This window comes from Filicampus tigris, chromosome 19 (genome assembly GCF_054856515.1).
Source record: "Filicampus tigris isolate MCC_2025a chromosome 19, RoL_Ftig_1.0, whole genome shotgun sequence".
NCBI classification, from domain to species: Eukaryota; Metazoa; Chordata; class Actinopteri; order Syngnathiformes; family Syngnathidae; genus Filicampus; species Filicampus tigris.
Window position 1 is genome coordinate 5,467,843 of NC_141235.1, and position 16,733 is coordinate 5,484,575.

A 16,733-nucleotide genomic window follows, 5' to 3' on the forward strand; every position below is an offset into this window, starting at 1 on the left:
TAAATGGCCGTTGTTTGGGCAGGAGGACATAAAGGGCCTGCGGTAAAAGCCCACTCAGGATAAAAGGCCAACAAATCAGACGAGCAGAGCGCGTCGAGATAATAGCGTTACGCTCCAACAAAGGGAGGAAAAACTCTTGACATTTTTTTGGACAAGCAACATGCAATCCCAAGTATTATTATTATTGTTGTTGTTATTATTATTATTATTATTATTCAAAGGGGAGCTGTTTGAGGCAATCAGCACACCGGTGAGATAAGCCCCGCCCCCTGCTTGCTCCAAGGGTGGCGTGATGTCACACAAGTTGTCCTGGCAACTTCAGGGGTTCATCTATATCTCCACCACCCACCCACGTCAGTGTAATGTGTGTGTGTCCTTGTTTTTTCCTTGCCATAGGTGACACACACACACACACACACACACACACACACAAACGTTGGTCACGTGGTCATGACTCATCATCTGTGAGAACAAATATGGAGGATGAACCAGCGGATGTGAGAGGGAAGAAGAAGAAGAAGAAGAAAAAGCAGGAAAAAAAAAAAAAGACGAGCCATAGAAAGCGAGCGATGGAGCAACCGGGAGCCATCTGTGTGTTGCCATGGCCACGAGCAGAGGTGTGTGTGCATGCGTGTGCGTGTGTGAGAGAGTGCGGTTGTCACGGAAACGGGCAGCCACTCACCTTGAGGTCTCTGTGCACAATATCATGCTGGTGGATATGATTGACACTCTCCAAGATCTGACTAATGCAATGACTGTGGGGGAAGGGGGGAAAAAAAGGGCAAAGAGACACGTCAGAGGCTATCAAAAAAAAAAAAAAAAAAAAAAAAAAAAAAAAGCTTACACCACATATGCATTACATCGCATTTGTTTGCTACTAAGAGATGTGAAAGAAATTAAAGAATGGCAATCTTCACTTGCACTCACAACTGTGGGCGCGATGCACCGTAATGGGCCACGCTACATTAATGGCGGCGGTAATGTGCATCAAATCATGTCCAAACACAAGAAGAAAGACTGCACTCTGCACTAAGTTGCATAACGAGCCTTTAGCAAACAAGGCGTTCTCCCTCGGAGACATAACGCAGGCGCTGCAGTTTAAACAATCGATACGCCAGGAACGCGCGTGGGAAGCCATCTTAATAACGGGGGCGTCCACGCAAGCTGCTGTTACTCCGCGTTTTCACACTTGCCTCGTGAGCGTGCTTGTTCTTGTATTCTAAAAAAAAAAAAAAATCAAATAAATAAATAAATAAATCCCTCCGGCCAGCAGCCCCGACCGCCTTATTATGACTATCCTACGCAGTGTGCAGTGTCAGGCCTCGGCGAGTCCCCTTGCTCCGGGCTCATGTTTGTGTCACGTCTCTGCAAAAGGTTAAAGTCGGCAAGGTCGCTGGAGAAGAGCGGCTGGGGCCTAATTCGAATGTAAGAGAGTGCGAGAAGGGGTTTCGGTGTCTCTTTAAACACAACCCCCGTCCCCTTGTGTGCCGGTAGAGCGCTAATCCGGTTGTCCAGCCAGCTCTAAGCTGCGCACCACCCTGACAGCGCACATGAGGAAACTTGAGGAGGACGATGTGAGTTAAACATCGAGCAAAATGGCAGGAAAACGTGCAGAAGCATAGTTGTATTAAGTTCATTTTGTCTTCCTTGTTATCTATATTTTGGTTGGAGAGGCGGTCTCTGATGAAGGCGGAAGTACACGCCGAAACACGTCAGGTAATCACACAACCTGAAATCTCGATTGTCCATTATATATGAACCAACAAAAACGTGGAAAAACATATTCAAGGCAGCCACCACGTGCAAGCGGGTGGCTCCACGCCGGCCTCGGAAACGCCTCATTTGTCATTGTGAACGCCGGCGTTGAATTTACAAGGCCTATAAAAGAGAGGCGGGCATGAAATATAAATGACGCCATTGATGAAGCGCGTACCTGGCGTCGGCCTCGCTGTAGTACTCTCTGGCTACGATGTCTTCAAAAAGCTCCCCTCCTGTCACCCTGGGGGGGGGTAGCAGAGAGAGAGCGTGCTTAGCATACACAAACAAGCCGCAGTCACGCACATGGACAAAATGTCAACGTGTGTGCGTGCGTGTGTGTATTCACAATATACTCACAGGTCAAAGACGAGGTAATGAAAGCCCTCTTCTGAAATGCTGTCATGCAGTCGCACTGAAAGACACAAGGAGGGAGACTGTATGTTCACACTTGTGGATTACTACACTTGCCGCTCAAAAAGGGGTACAAAAATCACAATTTGTACGCAATTCATTAAAAACGTGTTTTATATAATCCAGTGTCTGTAACATGCTTTGGGCAAAGCACCCTTGAATGAAGAATGACACTTTTTATGTTTTGGTACTTGTTTTGGGGGTTACTCCATTCAAACATTTTCTCTGTAGGGTTGCAGTCTGTATGTTGACTCAGCATGATTAAAACTTTCTCAAACCTCATTGTGGTTTGGGCAGTGTGTTTTGAGTCGTCATAGAGGGTCCTCGGTCCATTTCGTTCCCAGTAGTTAGCACGTCTGCCGCACCGAGATTCTGGGTTCGCATTTCAGGCTCTCATGTGTGGCGTTTGTATGGAATATTCTCTTCATGGTGGCACTCCTCAATTGAAAGTGGCTTTTACAATGACTTTTTTTTTTTTCTTTGTCTCAAAAATGGCTGTTCGCCATCGTGTATTTCTTTAATATGACAGCACCGCTAGCGGGTATGTGGCTAACTGACCATCATTTTGTTCCAATTCTAGACACACTGTCATGATGATGGGAGGCTGCATCCTGACGACGCCTGATAAAACTGGGCAATTTTCCCTTAAAGGGACCCCCGGACCATGTGTGGATGAGTCAGGAAAGGGCTCGTAACAGAGTATGAACGAGCCGCAACTTTAGGTATACCCGCACGACCAGATAAAATCCAAATCAAAGACCTGTATGGAAAATTCTGCCTTTGGTTTTGTCAGTGTGATTTATTTATTTATTTATTTATTTATTTTTAGTAGCTGTCATAGTTCAAAGCGTGTCCCCGCTGATGCACTGCTTACACTCACAACATGGCTGTGAACACAACACAGAGGAGGTACAGTCGTTTGCAAACACAGATTCAGTGTTGGCAATTTGGTTGCTATATTTAGCGACATTTCCAACCCCTCAAACTATTTTTCTAAAACGTGACAAGCTATTTGATTCCTGCTAGGAAAAACACGAGTGGAATTATTTTCCCACTGCTTCGCGTATGACAAGAATGGAGCCCGGTGGAAGGCAATTACAGAGTCAATCACGCCGAACATTGCTGCATGGCGGTATGCATTTATACTTGGCAAAAATATGATCATTTATCAACATGTATGAGACTTTTGACCTGCGGTTTGTACTTTGAACTTCCGAGCTGCAAACATTTGGATTATATCATCCTTCCTTGCCTCACCTGTCCAAATTTAGATGAGAAAATACAGCGTGAGCTGGAGGGTGTCGATATTATGCTTACTTATGGACCAGCCCAGACCTGCAATTTGACGTCTCATTTTCCTAAGTTAAATTGTTTAACATTTCTAATGTTAATTTATGAAACCGTCTGCACAGGTTTTGTCTCACGCAACATTTTTCCAAGAGGAAGCACTTATTTTCATATCTTTATTTTTATTGCCATTATTTCTGTGCAAAGTAATGTTGTCATTTGCTTTTTGCCATAGGCCAAGGGGTTTAAGAAAAAAAAAATTAAATGGAGAATCTTTTTTTTTTTTGCAGAAAAAGTTGGGGATTTCATTTCAGCCGCGGTCAGAACGCAAAAAATGTGTCCTCCTCTTTCCGTAATATGGGGCCACAAGAGCAAAGAACTTCCTCCATTGTTTACCGTGTCAACTTCCTCTTCTTTGACTGTGTCACTATGACGTCATGCTATCCACGAAGCTGACGCAGCTCTCGGGTTTACACTCATCCAAACTGAAATGGTGTGAACTGTACAGCGTTCAAGCGACACGCAGCCATCAGACAGACAGCCCGAGACACAGTGGAGGCCTTGTGTCAGCATGTCGAGGCTTATCGTTACGTAAAAAAAGAAGAAGGGGGGGAAAAAAAAAAAAAAGAATATCACTTGTATAATACGGCCAAGTAGGATGGCTGGCCCTGCGGCAAGAAACCAGAGTGACTGCTCATTCCTTCTCCTCCTCCATCTTCTCGCTCCTTCCTCCATCTGTCTCCTTCTCCACGCTCGCGTCTCTCCATCTGTCTCTTTCTTGTGCCCTCTTTAGTCCAAACTTTCAACACAGCCCGTGCCAAAATGTGTCAAAACCGAGTGAACGAGTGAAAATCCATAGAGCGAGGGTGTAAACAGGAAAGGAGGACAAAAAAAAAAAAAAAAAAAACATGGGACATGAGGAAGTGAGCGACAAGCGTGATGAGAAAGGTGTCATTGATGGAATCATTTCCTCCTTCCTTGCCCTTTTAACATCTCCATGAGAAGCGAGGCGTCTATTCTGCGTGCTAGTCACTGGAGCAAACTCACCGATGTTGGGGTGTTTGAGCAGCCGGCAGATGCGAGCCTCACGCTCCAGCTTCTGGTGGTCTGAGGAGAGACAAGATGGAGGGTTAGACTTCTCAGAATGGGTACCAGACTTAACAGTTAATACGGAGTTTTATCCAACAGGAATTATGCTTTGGTTTTGCAAACATTTGTCATTATGTCGTCAACTATCTGCTTTGCGCTACACCAATAAAGCAAAAATAAAAATGAATGAAATGTGCGGGAATCCGAATGCTGTAAAAATAATGACTGCAACAAAAACAGTAGAATAAAACTGAATAAAAATAACAAAATAAAATAGAATTAAACTAAATAAAAATACAATTAAAAACAAATCCAATAAAAATAGAATTTTAAACAAGAAAAAGTAAAAACAAAATAAAGAAAATTAAATATAGCTGTGACAAAACCATACTGATGATGCAAAAATAAAATTACTGTACAATAAATGTGCAGGAATCCATACAATGATGATGTAAAAATAATAAATCAAAAATAAATAAATGAAATAAAATCTAATTAAAAAAATTATAACATTTATAAAAATAATTCATATGATAAAATACATTTAAAACAATAAAAAATAAAAAATTGTGGGAATCATGCACTGGCGCAAAAAGAAATCATAAATAAAATTTAGAGAATAAATGATCAATGCAATAAGTGGAGGAATCCATGCAGTAGTGATGAAAAAAAAATCATGAAAAATAGAAAAAAGTGTTTATAAGGAGCTTGTGGAAATTCACACATTGAAGACCTGCAAATTGAATAAAATAAAAACAATTTAATAAAATAAAATAAATAATCTGTTGAGAGTTCTGTTTTACACAAAAGTGGTTAGTTCAGAAACTTTCATGAACGTAGATATGAATCTATATAACGTCAGTTAAATTCAACAAGTAAAATACGATGAAGCATGATCATGTTTGACCATCGACCATTTGATCAGCTTGCAATTTGTTGCACTTACGAGCTAAAAAGTTCATTAAGGGTTAAAAAAATAATAATAATTCCAGGTGACGTGAGAATACTCGTGCCATGGTCCACATGCAAAAAGGCAAATATTACAACTAATTAATAATGCAATCATGCAGCTGAGGACCCACATTATTCCTGGGAAAAGCTTCACTGAAGCGAAGGTTTGCATGTGCGCTCTCATTTAAGGTAATTTAACGCTAATTGAAAATTAATGAGGGTGTGTAACATCCCCATGTGGAGTATTGCTGTGTTTGCACTTTTGGACGGGATGGCACATACAAAGATTTATGGATTTTAAGGGATGCTGTCATGCTCTACGTTTGTATGTTGTGTCAACAACAGAACAGTAAATCCTTGCCGATTTGAAAATCTCCATTCACTATTTTTCTATCGAACCCGACAATGATTTGCCGAAACCAAACCATGTTCGGCGAATGATTACTAAAGAACAGAAGAAGCAAGAAAAACTTTCTGGTGAAAGAAGAGAGTCTACTCTTTCTTTTAGTAGGTTCGGTGCTTATAATGTCACAGACTACAATATTACGGGGTCTTGGAATATCAGTCAAAATGGGAAACTGCTTTTAAAACAGCATATACAAATATAATACAATGTAATATAGGCAAGTCAAACATTTTAGAGGGGTGGGAGATTTTTTGCCATTTGCGTCAGGGCTTGGTCCCTAGTGAGAGTTCACTGTGCACAAGAGTTTTTTTTAACTACCCGCTGCCCGTGACGGCTTGAGATGGTACCACAAAACCAATGGGTCAGAGGTGAGCACGGGTAACCGGATCCGGTATCAGTCAGTGTAGGCGTGCCCATGTTGTGCGCTGCGGCTAAATGTGCCCCCCAAGGCCTCAGCACGCATACATTTGCGTTCATTTCTTCGCGTTTTCGCACGCCGGTGCCGATCACCTGAACCGACTGCCAAGGCAACAACACCTTTCAACCGGCACAATAAGAGTGTGTTATGATGGGGGGGGGGAAACCAAAACACGAGCCACCCCTCCTCCACAAACACACACTCTCCAGCTGTCATGTGGCTTCTTTGTTTCGCTTCGTCCGACCTGTTGCTGCGTCGGCGAGCTTTTAAAGCCGCAGTCCGTTATTTCGGAACGCTCTTTTTGTTGTTTTTGTTTTGCCTTCCTCCCCGCAAGGTGTAGATTTCCAGAGATGGAGGGAGCGACCCGAAGCGCCGCCTAATTACGCCGCTGACGCAGGACGCCGAGAGAGACAGCGAGAAGGAGGGGGATTACACGCGGCGTCCATTTGCTAGAAGAGGATCACACGCTCCGGTGTGTGTGTGTGTGCCCCGCATGGTGCAGTGTCACTGCAGCACTCACTAATTCATTCAATCTCCCCATTTGTTGATGCCTGTGTGCATTTGCGTGTGTGTCTGTTGGTAGAAGATGGGGAAAAAAGCGGGACGGAGGGTAATTACACTGGCACTTCCTGCTGCTCTCTAATTGGCCATCTGCGTTGCCAGGGGGGCGGGCCCTGCGGCCATCTTACATCACGGACAATCCGAGGCGCCCAGTGATCTACTTTTGGGAAAAATTGTTTTAACAAATGTCAGCAGGGAGTACATTGAGAATATGCGGAAAAGTGACCGTAATTTATAAGGGCATTATTTTATTTGTAAGAACTCTTAACCACAAGATCAAGCTTGTTTTAGACCAACAAATAGTGAACGATAATAAATACGATACGATAAATTCCAGTTGTAATAGTCTAACTTCATTTTTGGTAAAATGACAACTTTTCCCCACATTTTGGGGGAATGAATACTTTTTCTTACATTTGTTTCAATTCTGGCAAATTACACTTTTTTTCAATGTACATTACAACGTTGGGAAACAAATATGACAACGTTGGAATATTATTGCTGTAGAATTTTGACTAATTTTATTTTTGTAACTTGACTTGTAAAACGAGCACTTTATTTTGGTATAATGACAACTTTTCTTGTAATATTAATATTACAACTTTTTTTTCTAGTAGTATTTCAACTTCGGCTCACGTGTGACTTAATTCTCCCGAAAAACAAAAATTTGCTCTTGTAATAATATAACTTTATTTGTGTAATTTATTTTCCCCATGTAATACTTAAAACAATTTCCACATATAACTTTATCAAAATAAAAAAATAACTAATAATCCAATTTAAGGCGCATAACACTGACTGTAATACTCCCCCGCCCCCAAGTCATGCACGCATCTCAAATCCTTGAAGTGTCGACAAGTTCTGCGAGTCCATAAAACACACACATGCAAACCGCATTATCTTCTTTTTAACATCTAATAATTCATATCTGGGATTTTATGGGATTGTCAAACTGCATGTAACATGTAAATGATGCCCCTCCCTAAACCAAAGTTACCTCCTCAATGCCTTTAGTCAGGAAGCTCTCACAGAAAGTAGAGGAAAAAAAAAAAAACTTGAGTCCCTAACGGCACTTCCTTTCTGTTTCCATCGCTTCCGTTTGCCTCGCTGCCCGACCCCGCCCCTTTCCTTCGCTCCCTCCCTCTCCTCAGATTACTGCAGTGTTTACCAGAGCTTTGAGAGATTTACCCACCAGGCCACGCGTGAGGTCACACTCGCCCCATCAGGCTAAAAAAAAAAAAAAAAAAAAAAACCCTACCAGTCAAATCCTCATGTTGAGCCTGCCTGGGAGTCACTCGTACATGTTGTTTGCTGTACAGCGTGTAGGTGCATGTCACTGCCGCCACACACACTGACTGCGCTGCTATTTGACTCTGTGCGTATGTGTCTATTGTGTGTCTCCTTGAGTCCCGCTTCACCTTGATGTTGTCCCACTGCGACGAGCCAATGATCTGCCCTTTCTAAAACACTCTCACCAGACAAAATATTAGGTACACCTGCATCACTGAATAAGGGCTAAAGTATTTAATTAAAACAATTAACTAATAATAGGGTAACCCTCCAAGGTCAAACACAATTTGGGGCGCTGGTTTGAACTATGCACAGAGGAAATTGAATTAATTTATTCTTGGGTCAAACTAACCACCATCATATATATTTTATTAACTGCACAAATCCAACGTTAACAAGAAAATCAAATCATTAAAAAAGAATGACACATTTCATTTTCTCTTCATAAAATAGCTTTTTCATGTGTAGCGACAACTTACAGGTATTGGGACTTAAGTCCAACTATTTCCATGAAATTATAACTTTTTCCTAATATTGTAACTCCGTGGTCCAGGCAACTAATCAGTTTTATCGATTAATTCGAATTTATCGCTCAGAATGACTTTGGCTTCCAAAGTTTAAAGCACGTTCTCACAAACGTGCACTGCCTCACAAACAAGGCTTGGAACACAGTGGAGCTAGTTTAAAAAAGCACAGTCGATGTTGCCGAGTTAACTTTTGCAACCCCTCTAGCGACAAAACGAAGTTCATTACTGGCTAAGAAAGAGACAACATGGGTGTAATCATTTTCACATTGTTTTACATACGACAAGAAAAGATGGAAGGCAATTACCGAGTCACTCGGGCTGAACATTGCCAAAGAAATATCGTTTTACGCGTCTATGGTAACATTTAGCTGGCTAATGAGTATTAAATTAAAATGTTAAGCAATTAGTCAATAAAGCACATCTATGTATCAGCGCCTTTGTCATTACTTCGCTGTTGGCCTCTGACTCCATCCTAGCACGAAGGGAGTTGGCAAACTCGGACGGTGGACCGGAAGGATGGACCCTCCAAGGTTAGCTTAGCGCTAGCTAGCTGGTACAACAGCCGCATCTCAAACTTTACCAAAAATGTTAAAACCCTGTGTTCTGCAGGTTAAGCTATTTTAAACTAAAAAGGAAAACCGTTCCGTAGGTTGACGTGGCTGCGTTAGCGCGTCGCACGCATGCAGTCTTAGATGTTATCAAAAAAGTGAATATGAGGCTAGATTAAGAGCTTTGAACAACATATGGTGTAGATAAAGCGCCATATTGTAAAAGAGCACTCCGTTTACTATTATGGTGAAAATGGATTTTTCATTTTTTGGACTATGACACGATCTGGTTAAACGTTTGTGTTGAAAGACACACTGTTTGATTGACTGTTTTATGTGTCCGTTTTACAGTACATTTCAACTGGCAGTGACGAATAAACAGCTTGAAGGAAAGGAAGACATTAAAAAACATTTGAACAAGTTTAAGTTGTGCTTCAAGTGTCTGGGAGGGGTAAAACTATACACTAGTGCCTTGAGATACAGGTGCCGCAACGTAGAAATTTTAAAATGCAACTGTCATTTAGATGACTTTTTACTTTGACTTGAAAAGGAGCATTTAAGATACCAGCGCTGTATGGTGGCAGAGAACATAACTTGCTACACAACAAGCAGTTTTGCAGATCGTGAACAATTCTTCAAAAAAAGAGCCTTCAGGCTGTTTAATGGCACTCCCAGTTAGTTTACTGTCAAATCAACCATAAATAATGAATATTAGACTGTGTATTTAAAACAACCACAACGCTTTGCTTTCGGCAAGTCTGCTTAGCTTAATGCTAACAAACAATGCAAAACACCAGCCAGGCTAACGAATGGCATCTACCTGTATGTGGCACTGCTGTAAGACTTTCAGCAATGGATATTTGATAACAAATGGTGGCTGAACACATGTAGACAGACAAAAATACTCAAAGCCATACATTCTTTATCCTTTGCGAAAAACAAATATTGCTGTAGCTTACTTATTTACTTAGTCGCATTTATTTCTTGTGAAACTGTTGTCTGTTTGTGTCTGTAGTATTATTAGGTGCAAATTCTTTACTTTCTATTTAATTATACTATTGAGATAATTTTTTATAAAGTATAATTCTAGAGTGCTATTTTCCCCTTTTTTTTCAGGGACAGTTATAACGGATTAATGGCCTTTCCATTCATTTCAATGGGGAAAGCTGATTTGAGAAACTAAAATCAAAAAATTGGATTCTTGTACAAAAAAAATAATTTAAAAAATTGGAGATTTAATTTCAAGGTCATATCGCCCTGCCCCAGGCCAAGATGTCCAGTGCTGGACGCCAGAACGGAACAATAACTGTCGCGACACGCACTCGCAGATGCATGCTACATTAGCATTACTTCACGCACGCGTACACACACAAATGCCGTCAGATGACAACAGGGCAAACGGGGAGGCTACTATGGAATCTGTGGGGTCTTAGTGCTTGACGAGATACATTTAGCATAAGTGGATTAGCCTCAATCCCCCTTTTAGCGCAAGACAAGAGAGAGGCCACGAGGAAGACGGGTGAAAGACGGACTTGACGAGAACAAAGGGAGACGTGTGTATGTGTGTTAATGCAAGCACGGAGCCTAATTGGGTGGTGGTGGTGGTGGGGTAAGGCGGGCAATTAGGTTTGTGAAGCCAAGGGAGGTTCCACACAAGTCCACGTCATGCTTACAACATGGCAGCGGCAAGAGTGTGAGTGTGAGTGTGTATGTGTGTGTGTGTGTGTGTGTGTGTGTGTGTGTGTGTGTGTGTGTGTGCGTGGGCGTGGAGCTGCGCTGCGATGCGGCGGCATATAAAATTCAGGCCCCGAGAGCTGCAGTGCTACGCGAAGACGCCACGGCAACAATTACATTGATTCACATCCTGCCCCTCCGCCGCTACCGCTGCGGTTTTTTATTTCACCCTCGCAAGCCCAGCAACGCTGTCGACCCCCCCGCCTCCCCTACCCCACCCCTCGCTGGAAATTTGGATCAATTGACGGCACAGAGGATGTCCGGAGACATGGAGTTACTTAATACGGCCTTTGAAAGAAAAGAGGAAAAAAAAAAAAGGCAGGATCATTAAAGCCGATCACAAGACCTTATGATTGAATTGGATATCGCCTCAGATGTTGGAATTATGGCCACAGTGAAGAATAGACAAAACACAAAAGCGTGCTGCATTCATACATGCGACACTCACTGGACACTTCACTAGGTACACCCACACCACCTTAATTGCATTCAATGCATCAGCTCGCATATATTCGGAAAGTCACTGTCAGATAGGTAACTATATTGGAAAAGACTAATAACATGGTTCTTGGTGTAATGCAGTGCAGTCAAAATGCTGTCTGCCCGTTCCAAATGGTAAAACTGAAAACATTTTTTTAATGAACGAGTCCACATTAAAGCACTACACAATGCCAATTCGATACTTATCTCGATGCATGGAGTACAATACGATTTAAGGAGGGAATATTTTCAAGTGGAACGATTTGGTTAGACTCTGTGGGATTACAATTTGATTCGATATCGTACGGCTGAAGCTTTTTTCATATTTATGAATATGCAACAAGACACAAAAACTCTCAGAAGCTCAAACTATTCACGTTCATTCAATTCAAAGAAATAATCAGCAACACCAAACTGATTTACGCCTAGTGTGCATCCCTCACAAAAGATGATCGATCAATATCTCAATACATGGGATGCGAAACGATTCAAGTATGGTATGTTTTAAAAGTAACTATTTGATTGGGCTTTCCCTGTTTCAAGTTAGATTTTTTTTCCACTTCAGATACTTCATTGAATGGAAATGGTAACCCATACACTTTTAGCCGATTAATATATGGGCTAAACAAATACAAAAAAGCGACTGTAGCTCCTGACGTCACTCACTAGATCTCACCCCTGAAAAACACACATGCAAAATACAAATACTCTACATTTACATGCCGTAATTCAAGTTCAAAAAACCAAATTTCTGAAATGAAAATCATTTTATAAAAGACAGTGCGACGTTATTTAAAGCGTAATGAAGTGTTTTTTTTTGTGAGGTTTGCATGAATTCAGGGCAGTTTACATACTCTTATATGACAGGTGCAGGCGTTCCTAATATTGTGACTCACTTCTGCTGAAACATTTTTCCATTTAATCAAACCAGCGCGCATGAAACAGGGGATTATATTTTTAAAAAAAAAACAAAAAAAAACAAGCATCTTTAAGGGCTTGTATTCTAATTCAAGGGGATTTATCAGCCTTGAATGCACCGTTGAATCTCTGCAAACAAAGCAAAGATGTAACGCGTGTATTTGTGTGTGTTCACATACCTCGCGCAGACAGCTTCTTGGTGTTGATGATTTTGGCGGCGTATTCCTGCCCGGAGGATTTCTTGACACATCGGCGCACCACTGAAAAAGCTCCCCTACGAAGACAAGACCAGAGAGTTACAAAATAGCCACTTTACAGCACATTGCCATAGCATTAACCTTACACCGGAACCACGAACTAGGTCCAGGAACCTTTCTGACGTGGAACAAACCTGACTGTAGTACGAAGAACCAAAAGTTCCTGAAACTGGGAGATGGAAACACATTTTAACTGGCAAAAAGTGGTATCAAATAGGCAATTCCACTGCTGTCACGAGGAACTTCTTCCTGTAGGATCATTGCGTCAGACTATCATCTAAATTCCGATTTTGGGCTAATATACGACGGATCTAAAACCCTGCTAAAATAAGGAGCACTTTCAAAAAGTCCGGGAACCTTTTGAGTCAGGTACATTTTAGTTCCAAGAATTACAATTAAGATCAAAAACTACTAAGAACATTTCGGCTACCTAACTTCCACCATGATAGAGCCTCAACGTATAGATGCCAAAACCATTATGAACACTTTGCGCCTGAATTAGGAACTTTTTTGGACTGTTGTCTAAATTTTCTTGTGTGGGAAGAAATCAGGGCCAAAAAAGACTCCACTAGGACTAGTAGTACTCTTATCCTGGTAACCTTTGCAGGTTACATTAAATGGCTCAAATGTAGACTACATTGCGCTGCTGCTCTTCTTCTACACTTCAATGTCTCTTCTAGCAGCCGAGCACACTGTCGCCATCTTGCAGCGGTACAGAAGACAGTCAAGTGAGAGTCGCTAGCCTGTACAAATTGACCACGGTGTCGGCAGTCCACGCAGGCTACATGAAGGAGGAACCGGCCTGCGGGGTTATTTATCAAGGTCAAAAGAAAAACGTGCTTGGGTGGGCCGTACTTTTGAGAGATCCAGGAACCAATCAACAGACTGCAATGCATTTATTTCTGCCCTGCTACCATGGCAGTACCTCAACATAAGGACATTAAAAACTTAACTACGGAATGGGAAATTAAGGACTTTTGCATATTCGGTCTAATTCTTGTTCCAGGGTTATATAACAGAGCCAAAAGAGGACTCTGCTAGGAGAAACACTGCCACACTTTTTGAAGTCTGATAACCTATCAAAGGCTTTTTCTTTTCTCAAATTTGATTAAAGAAGTGCCTTATAGTTCCAGAAACTACGCGTACCACCCACGAGCAGGAACCTTTAGACTGCAGGAACTGGTGAGGTACTAATTTATCAGGGTTCACTGTATAGCCCACCACTGGTGGTACCTCATCCTCATACGGCACTGTAGATGATAAAAAGGCTCTTGTTGACCTGATGTCAGGACTTAACCACTCCACACCGTGCCGCGGTGAACTGAACCGGACCTCTCGGTGGAAATATGACCTAATATCCGCTCAGGTCATGGACCACACAGCCCAACGACCAAGTACTTCTGACTAATCTTCCATAGACACGCAACTACAACGCTGCAGATGGAATTACATTTGTCACAATCACACAGCCCGAGGTTTATTCTACACACAGCCCCGGATGGAACACTCCATGGTCTACCACAGCTCGATTCTGCGCCATCGTTTTCCGAGCACCATCATCTCCTGCGCAAGCACTCAGTTACAGGGGAGGGGGCTCCAGGCGACCTGTCACTCCACGAGAGTGTCCGCCGCCGCACTCAGCTCCCCACCACCAGCACTCTCCTCTCGCTTTCAATTATTTAGCAGCAAACGAGAGGTGACGGGTGACAAGAAGCTCCAATAAAATAACTTAATAATGACCGATGGCGGAAAAGATGCATTAGGGATTAAAAAAAATAGGAACAAGTGGGCAGTGTTGAAGTAAAGTCAGTATTCAACATTTTTATAAGAAGCATGGCTGATGCTGCCTGGCGGGGTGATGATGAGGAGGAGGAGGAGGATGATGATGAAACAGCAGCGGTTGTGATGTCGTCATCAAAATACCGAGAAAACGCACGTCACCGTCTCTTAACATGCGCGTGATTATTAGGTCCAATTAAAAAAAAAAGAAAAAAAAGAGAGCCACCACGATGCATTCGCGGACCACGCCAGCGGGGGAGCAGCTGGTGCGCGGGGCGTTACGGCGCAAACATTAATAAAAGTGGCCGGGACCGCATGACTTCATTAGGTGATCCAGGGCTATGTAACGTTACTCACACGGGAGCACAAATCATCTGCAGCTGCTCATTGGGGGTGGGCGTGTGGTGGTGGTGTGGTGGGGGCGGAAAAAAAACAGAAAAAGCGATCGGCCTTGCGAGTGCAGCCTCCGGACGAGGGAGCCCGCGCGGAGCTGTCAAGAAGAAGCCGTGGGCCGGGGGGGCGGTGGTGGTGTATAGGGGGGAAATGTCAGAGGCTGGAGGGGGCTCCGCGAGGGCACAAAATGGTGGTTGAGTCTACGTTCACAAACCACCATTCGGGGGGTTTAAAGTAAAAAAAATGAAGTGGGGCTAACGTGGTAGCTCGGCGGGGTTGGTGTCCGAAGACGGGCGCTCTCGAGCGGCTAGACCGCCTAGCTGCTGCCCTTTGCGGGGGCGAGCGAGCGAGCGGGCGAGCAAGCGAGCGAGAACGACATATTGCCAAAGACCCGCAGGTCCCTCCCGAAGCTACCCGAAAAGGTTAGCCTGCTAGCCGGCCACCCTTGCGATAAAGAGAGGCGAGGTTGTTGCGGGGGTGGGGGACTGGAAGACAAACACAGTGCGTTTGTGTGCGTGCGTGTGTGTGTGCGCGCGCGTGCCGCTTACTTCCCGAGCTCCTCGTACAGCTGGTACTCGTCAGTGAACCGGGTGGACGTTGCGGTGGTCGCCATGGTTGGTGCCGTGAGGGGCGAGCCCGAGCCTCGGGGGAGGGGTGGGGGAATATGACGGCGGCTGGCTCTCCGTGCGGGGGTCCGACTGAGAGGTGCGTAGCCTAGCCTTCCGACACAAGCGAAGTGACAGGCAGGCAAGTCTGAAGAGCAGAGCCCAGCACACGCACAAACGGAAAGGGAGGGGCTGGGGAGAGGAGGAGTGACGCTTGTGGCGCGTGTGAGCGGAGGCTGAGTTCTCGCGAGAGGTGCTGCAATGACTTCACGCCCAAAAACGAGTGTGAGCATGTGTACTTTGCCTTATGAATGCTGAGAACCTATTCATCAAATCTGAATTAATCGAATGCTTACGCATCACAAACATTTTTTTTCTGGGATTGCAGAGAGACAAACGTTCACACTGATGTTAAATCAACATCTGTTTGGCTGGGGAGAGACACTCATTCATATTCATGTGTGTTAAAATACCTGAATACCGAGAGACAAGCATTCACTCATTTACTTATGTGAATTAAATGGTTGAATCAGAGACAATAATTCATAGTATTACTAATATGGATTCAATATCGAGAGACAAGCATTCACAATATTGTTTTAAAATGATTGAGTGCTGAGCGACATGTATTCTCATTATTACTACTGTGTGAAAGTGAGTGGTAAAATTATAATGTGAACGCATGTCAAAACAGTTGAATGCGAAGAGACATGTCAGGGTCCGAATGATTCTGAGGATTTGCTGATATCGAGTATCGAGGTCCGATCCGATACCTGGGTAATGTATTATGGAGACAAAAAGCGCATCCAAATTCCCTTCATTCTTTTTTCGTTTTAACAAAATTATCCCAACACGACGCCTTTTATATGGTTAGTGGAGCAGTAAATTAAACCAAGTAAAACAAAATCCATTTTTGGGGCACATCGGTTTTTCCGATGCATGGCGTATTAAATTAGTTAAATGCTTCTCTATCCTTTCTGCCACGCGAAATGCTCAATTTGCGCACATTGCAAGTTGCTGTTGCATTGTCTCAGCTTTCCACATTAAAATATTTCCATCCAGCATATATATATATATATATATATATATATATATAGAAAATATATATTTTTTAAAACCCCAATCTTCCCCCTAACCACAACCCAAGTATTCACACAAAAGTCAAAGCCTGTCAGAATGGTTGAATGCCGAGACACTCGCATTCACACGATTACTGTGTTCAATATGGTTGAATACTGAGAAACGAGCATAAAGATTGTCAATACATGTTAAAATGGCTCAATGCTGATAGAAAAATTCCTAATATTACCAATGTGGGTTT

General features: G+C 42.9%; 1 protein-coding gene across 16 annotated transcripts in view; it reads right to left on the minus strand.

The window, feature by feature from the left end:
* Positions 1-15,604, minus strand: part of LOC147129098 (calcium/calmodulin-dependent protein kinase type II subunit gamma) — a 36,235-nt gene extending 20,631 nt beyond the window's left edge. For 8 of the 16 annotated variants that reach the window (XM_086016554.1, XM_086016550.1, XM_086016557.1 and 5 more), the window contains exons 1-6: positions 15,356-15,604; positions 12,558-12,652; positions 4,504-4,563; positions 2,116-2,170; positions 1,934-1,999; positions 683-755 (exon numbers count right to left, since the gene is read on the minus strand). In XM_086016554.1, coding sequence (XP_085872680.1) covers positions 683-755; positions 1,934-1,999; positions 2,116-2,170; positions 4,504-4,563; positions 12,558-12,652; positions 15,356-15,420 — 414 coding nt within the window. In that variant the 5' untranslated portion in view covers positions 15,421-15,604. The remainder of the gene's footprint in view (positions 1-682; positions 756-1,933; positions 2,000-2,115; positions 2,171-4,503; positions 4,564-12,557; positions 12,653-15,355) is intronic. The other 8 variants (XM_086016562.1, XM_086016556.1, XM_086016558.1 and 5 more) reach the window with 2 other exon arrangements.
* Positions 15,605-16,733: the final 1,129 nt, after the last annotated feature.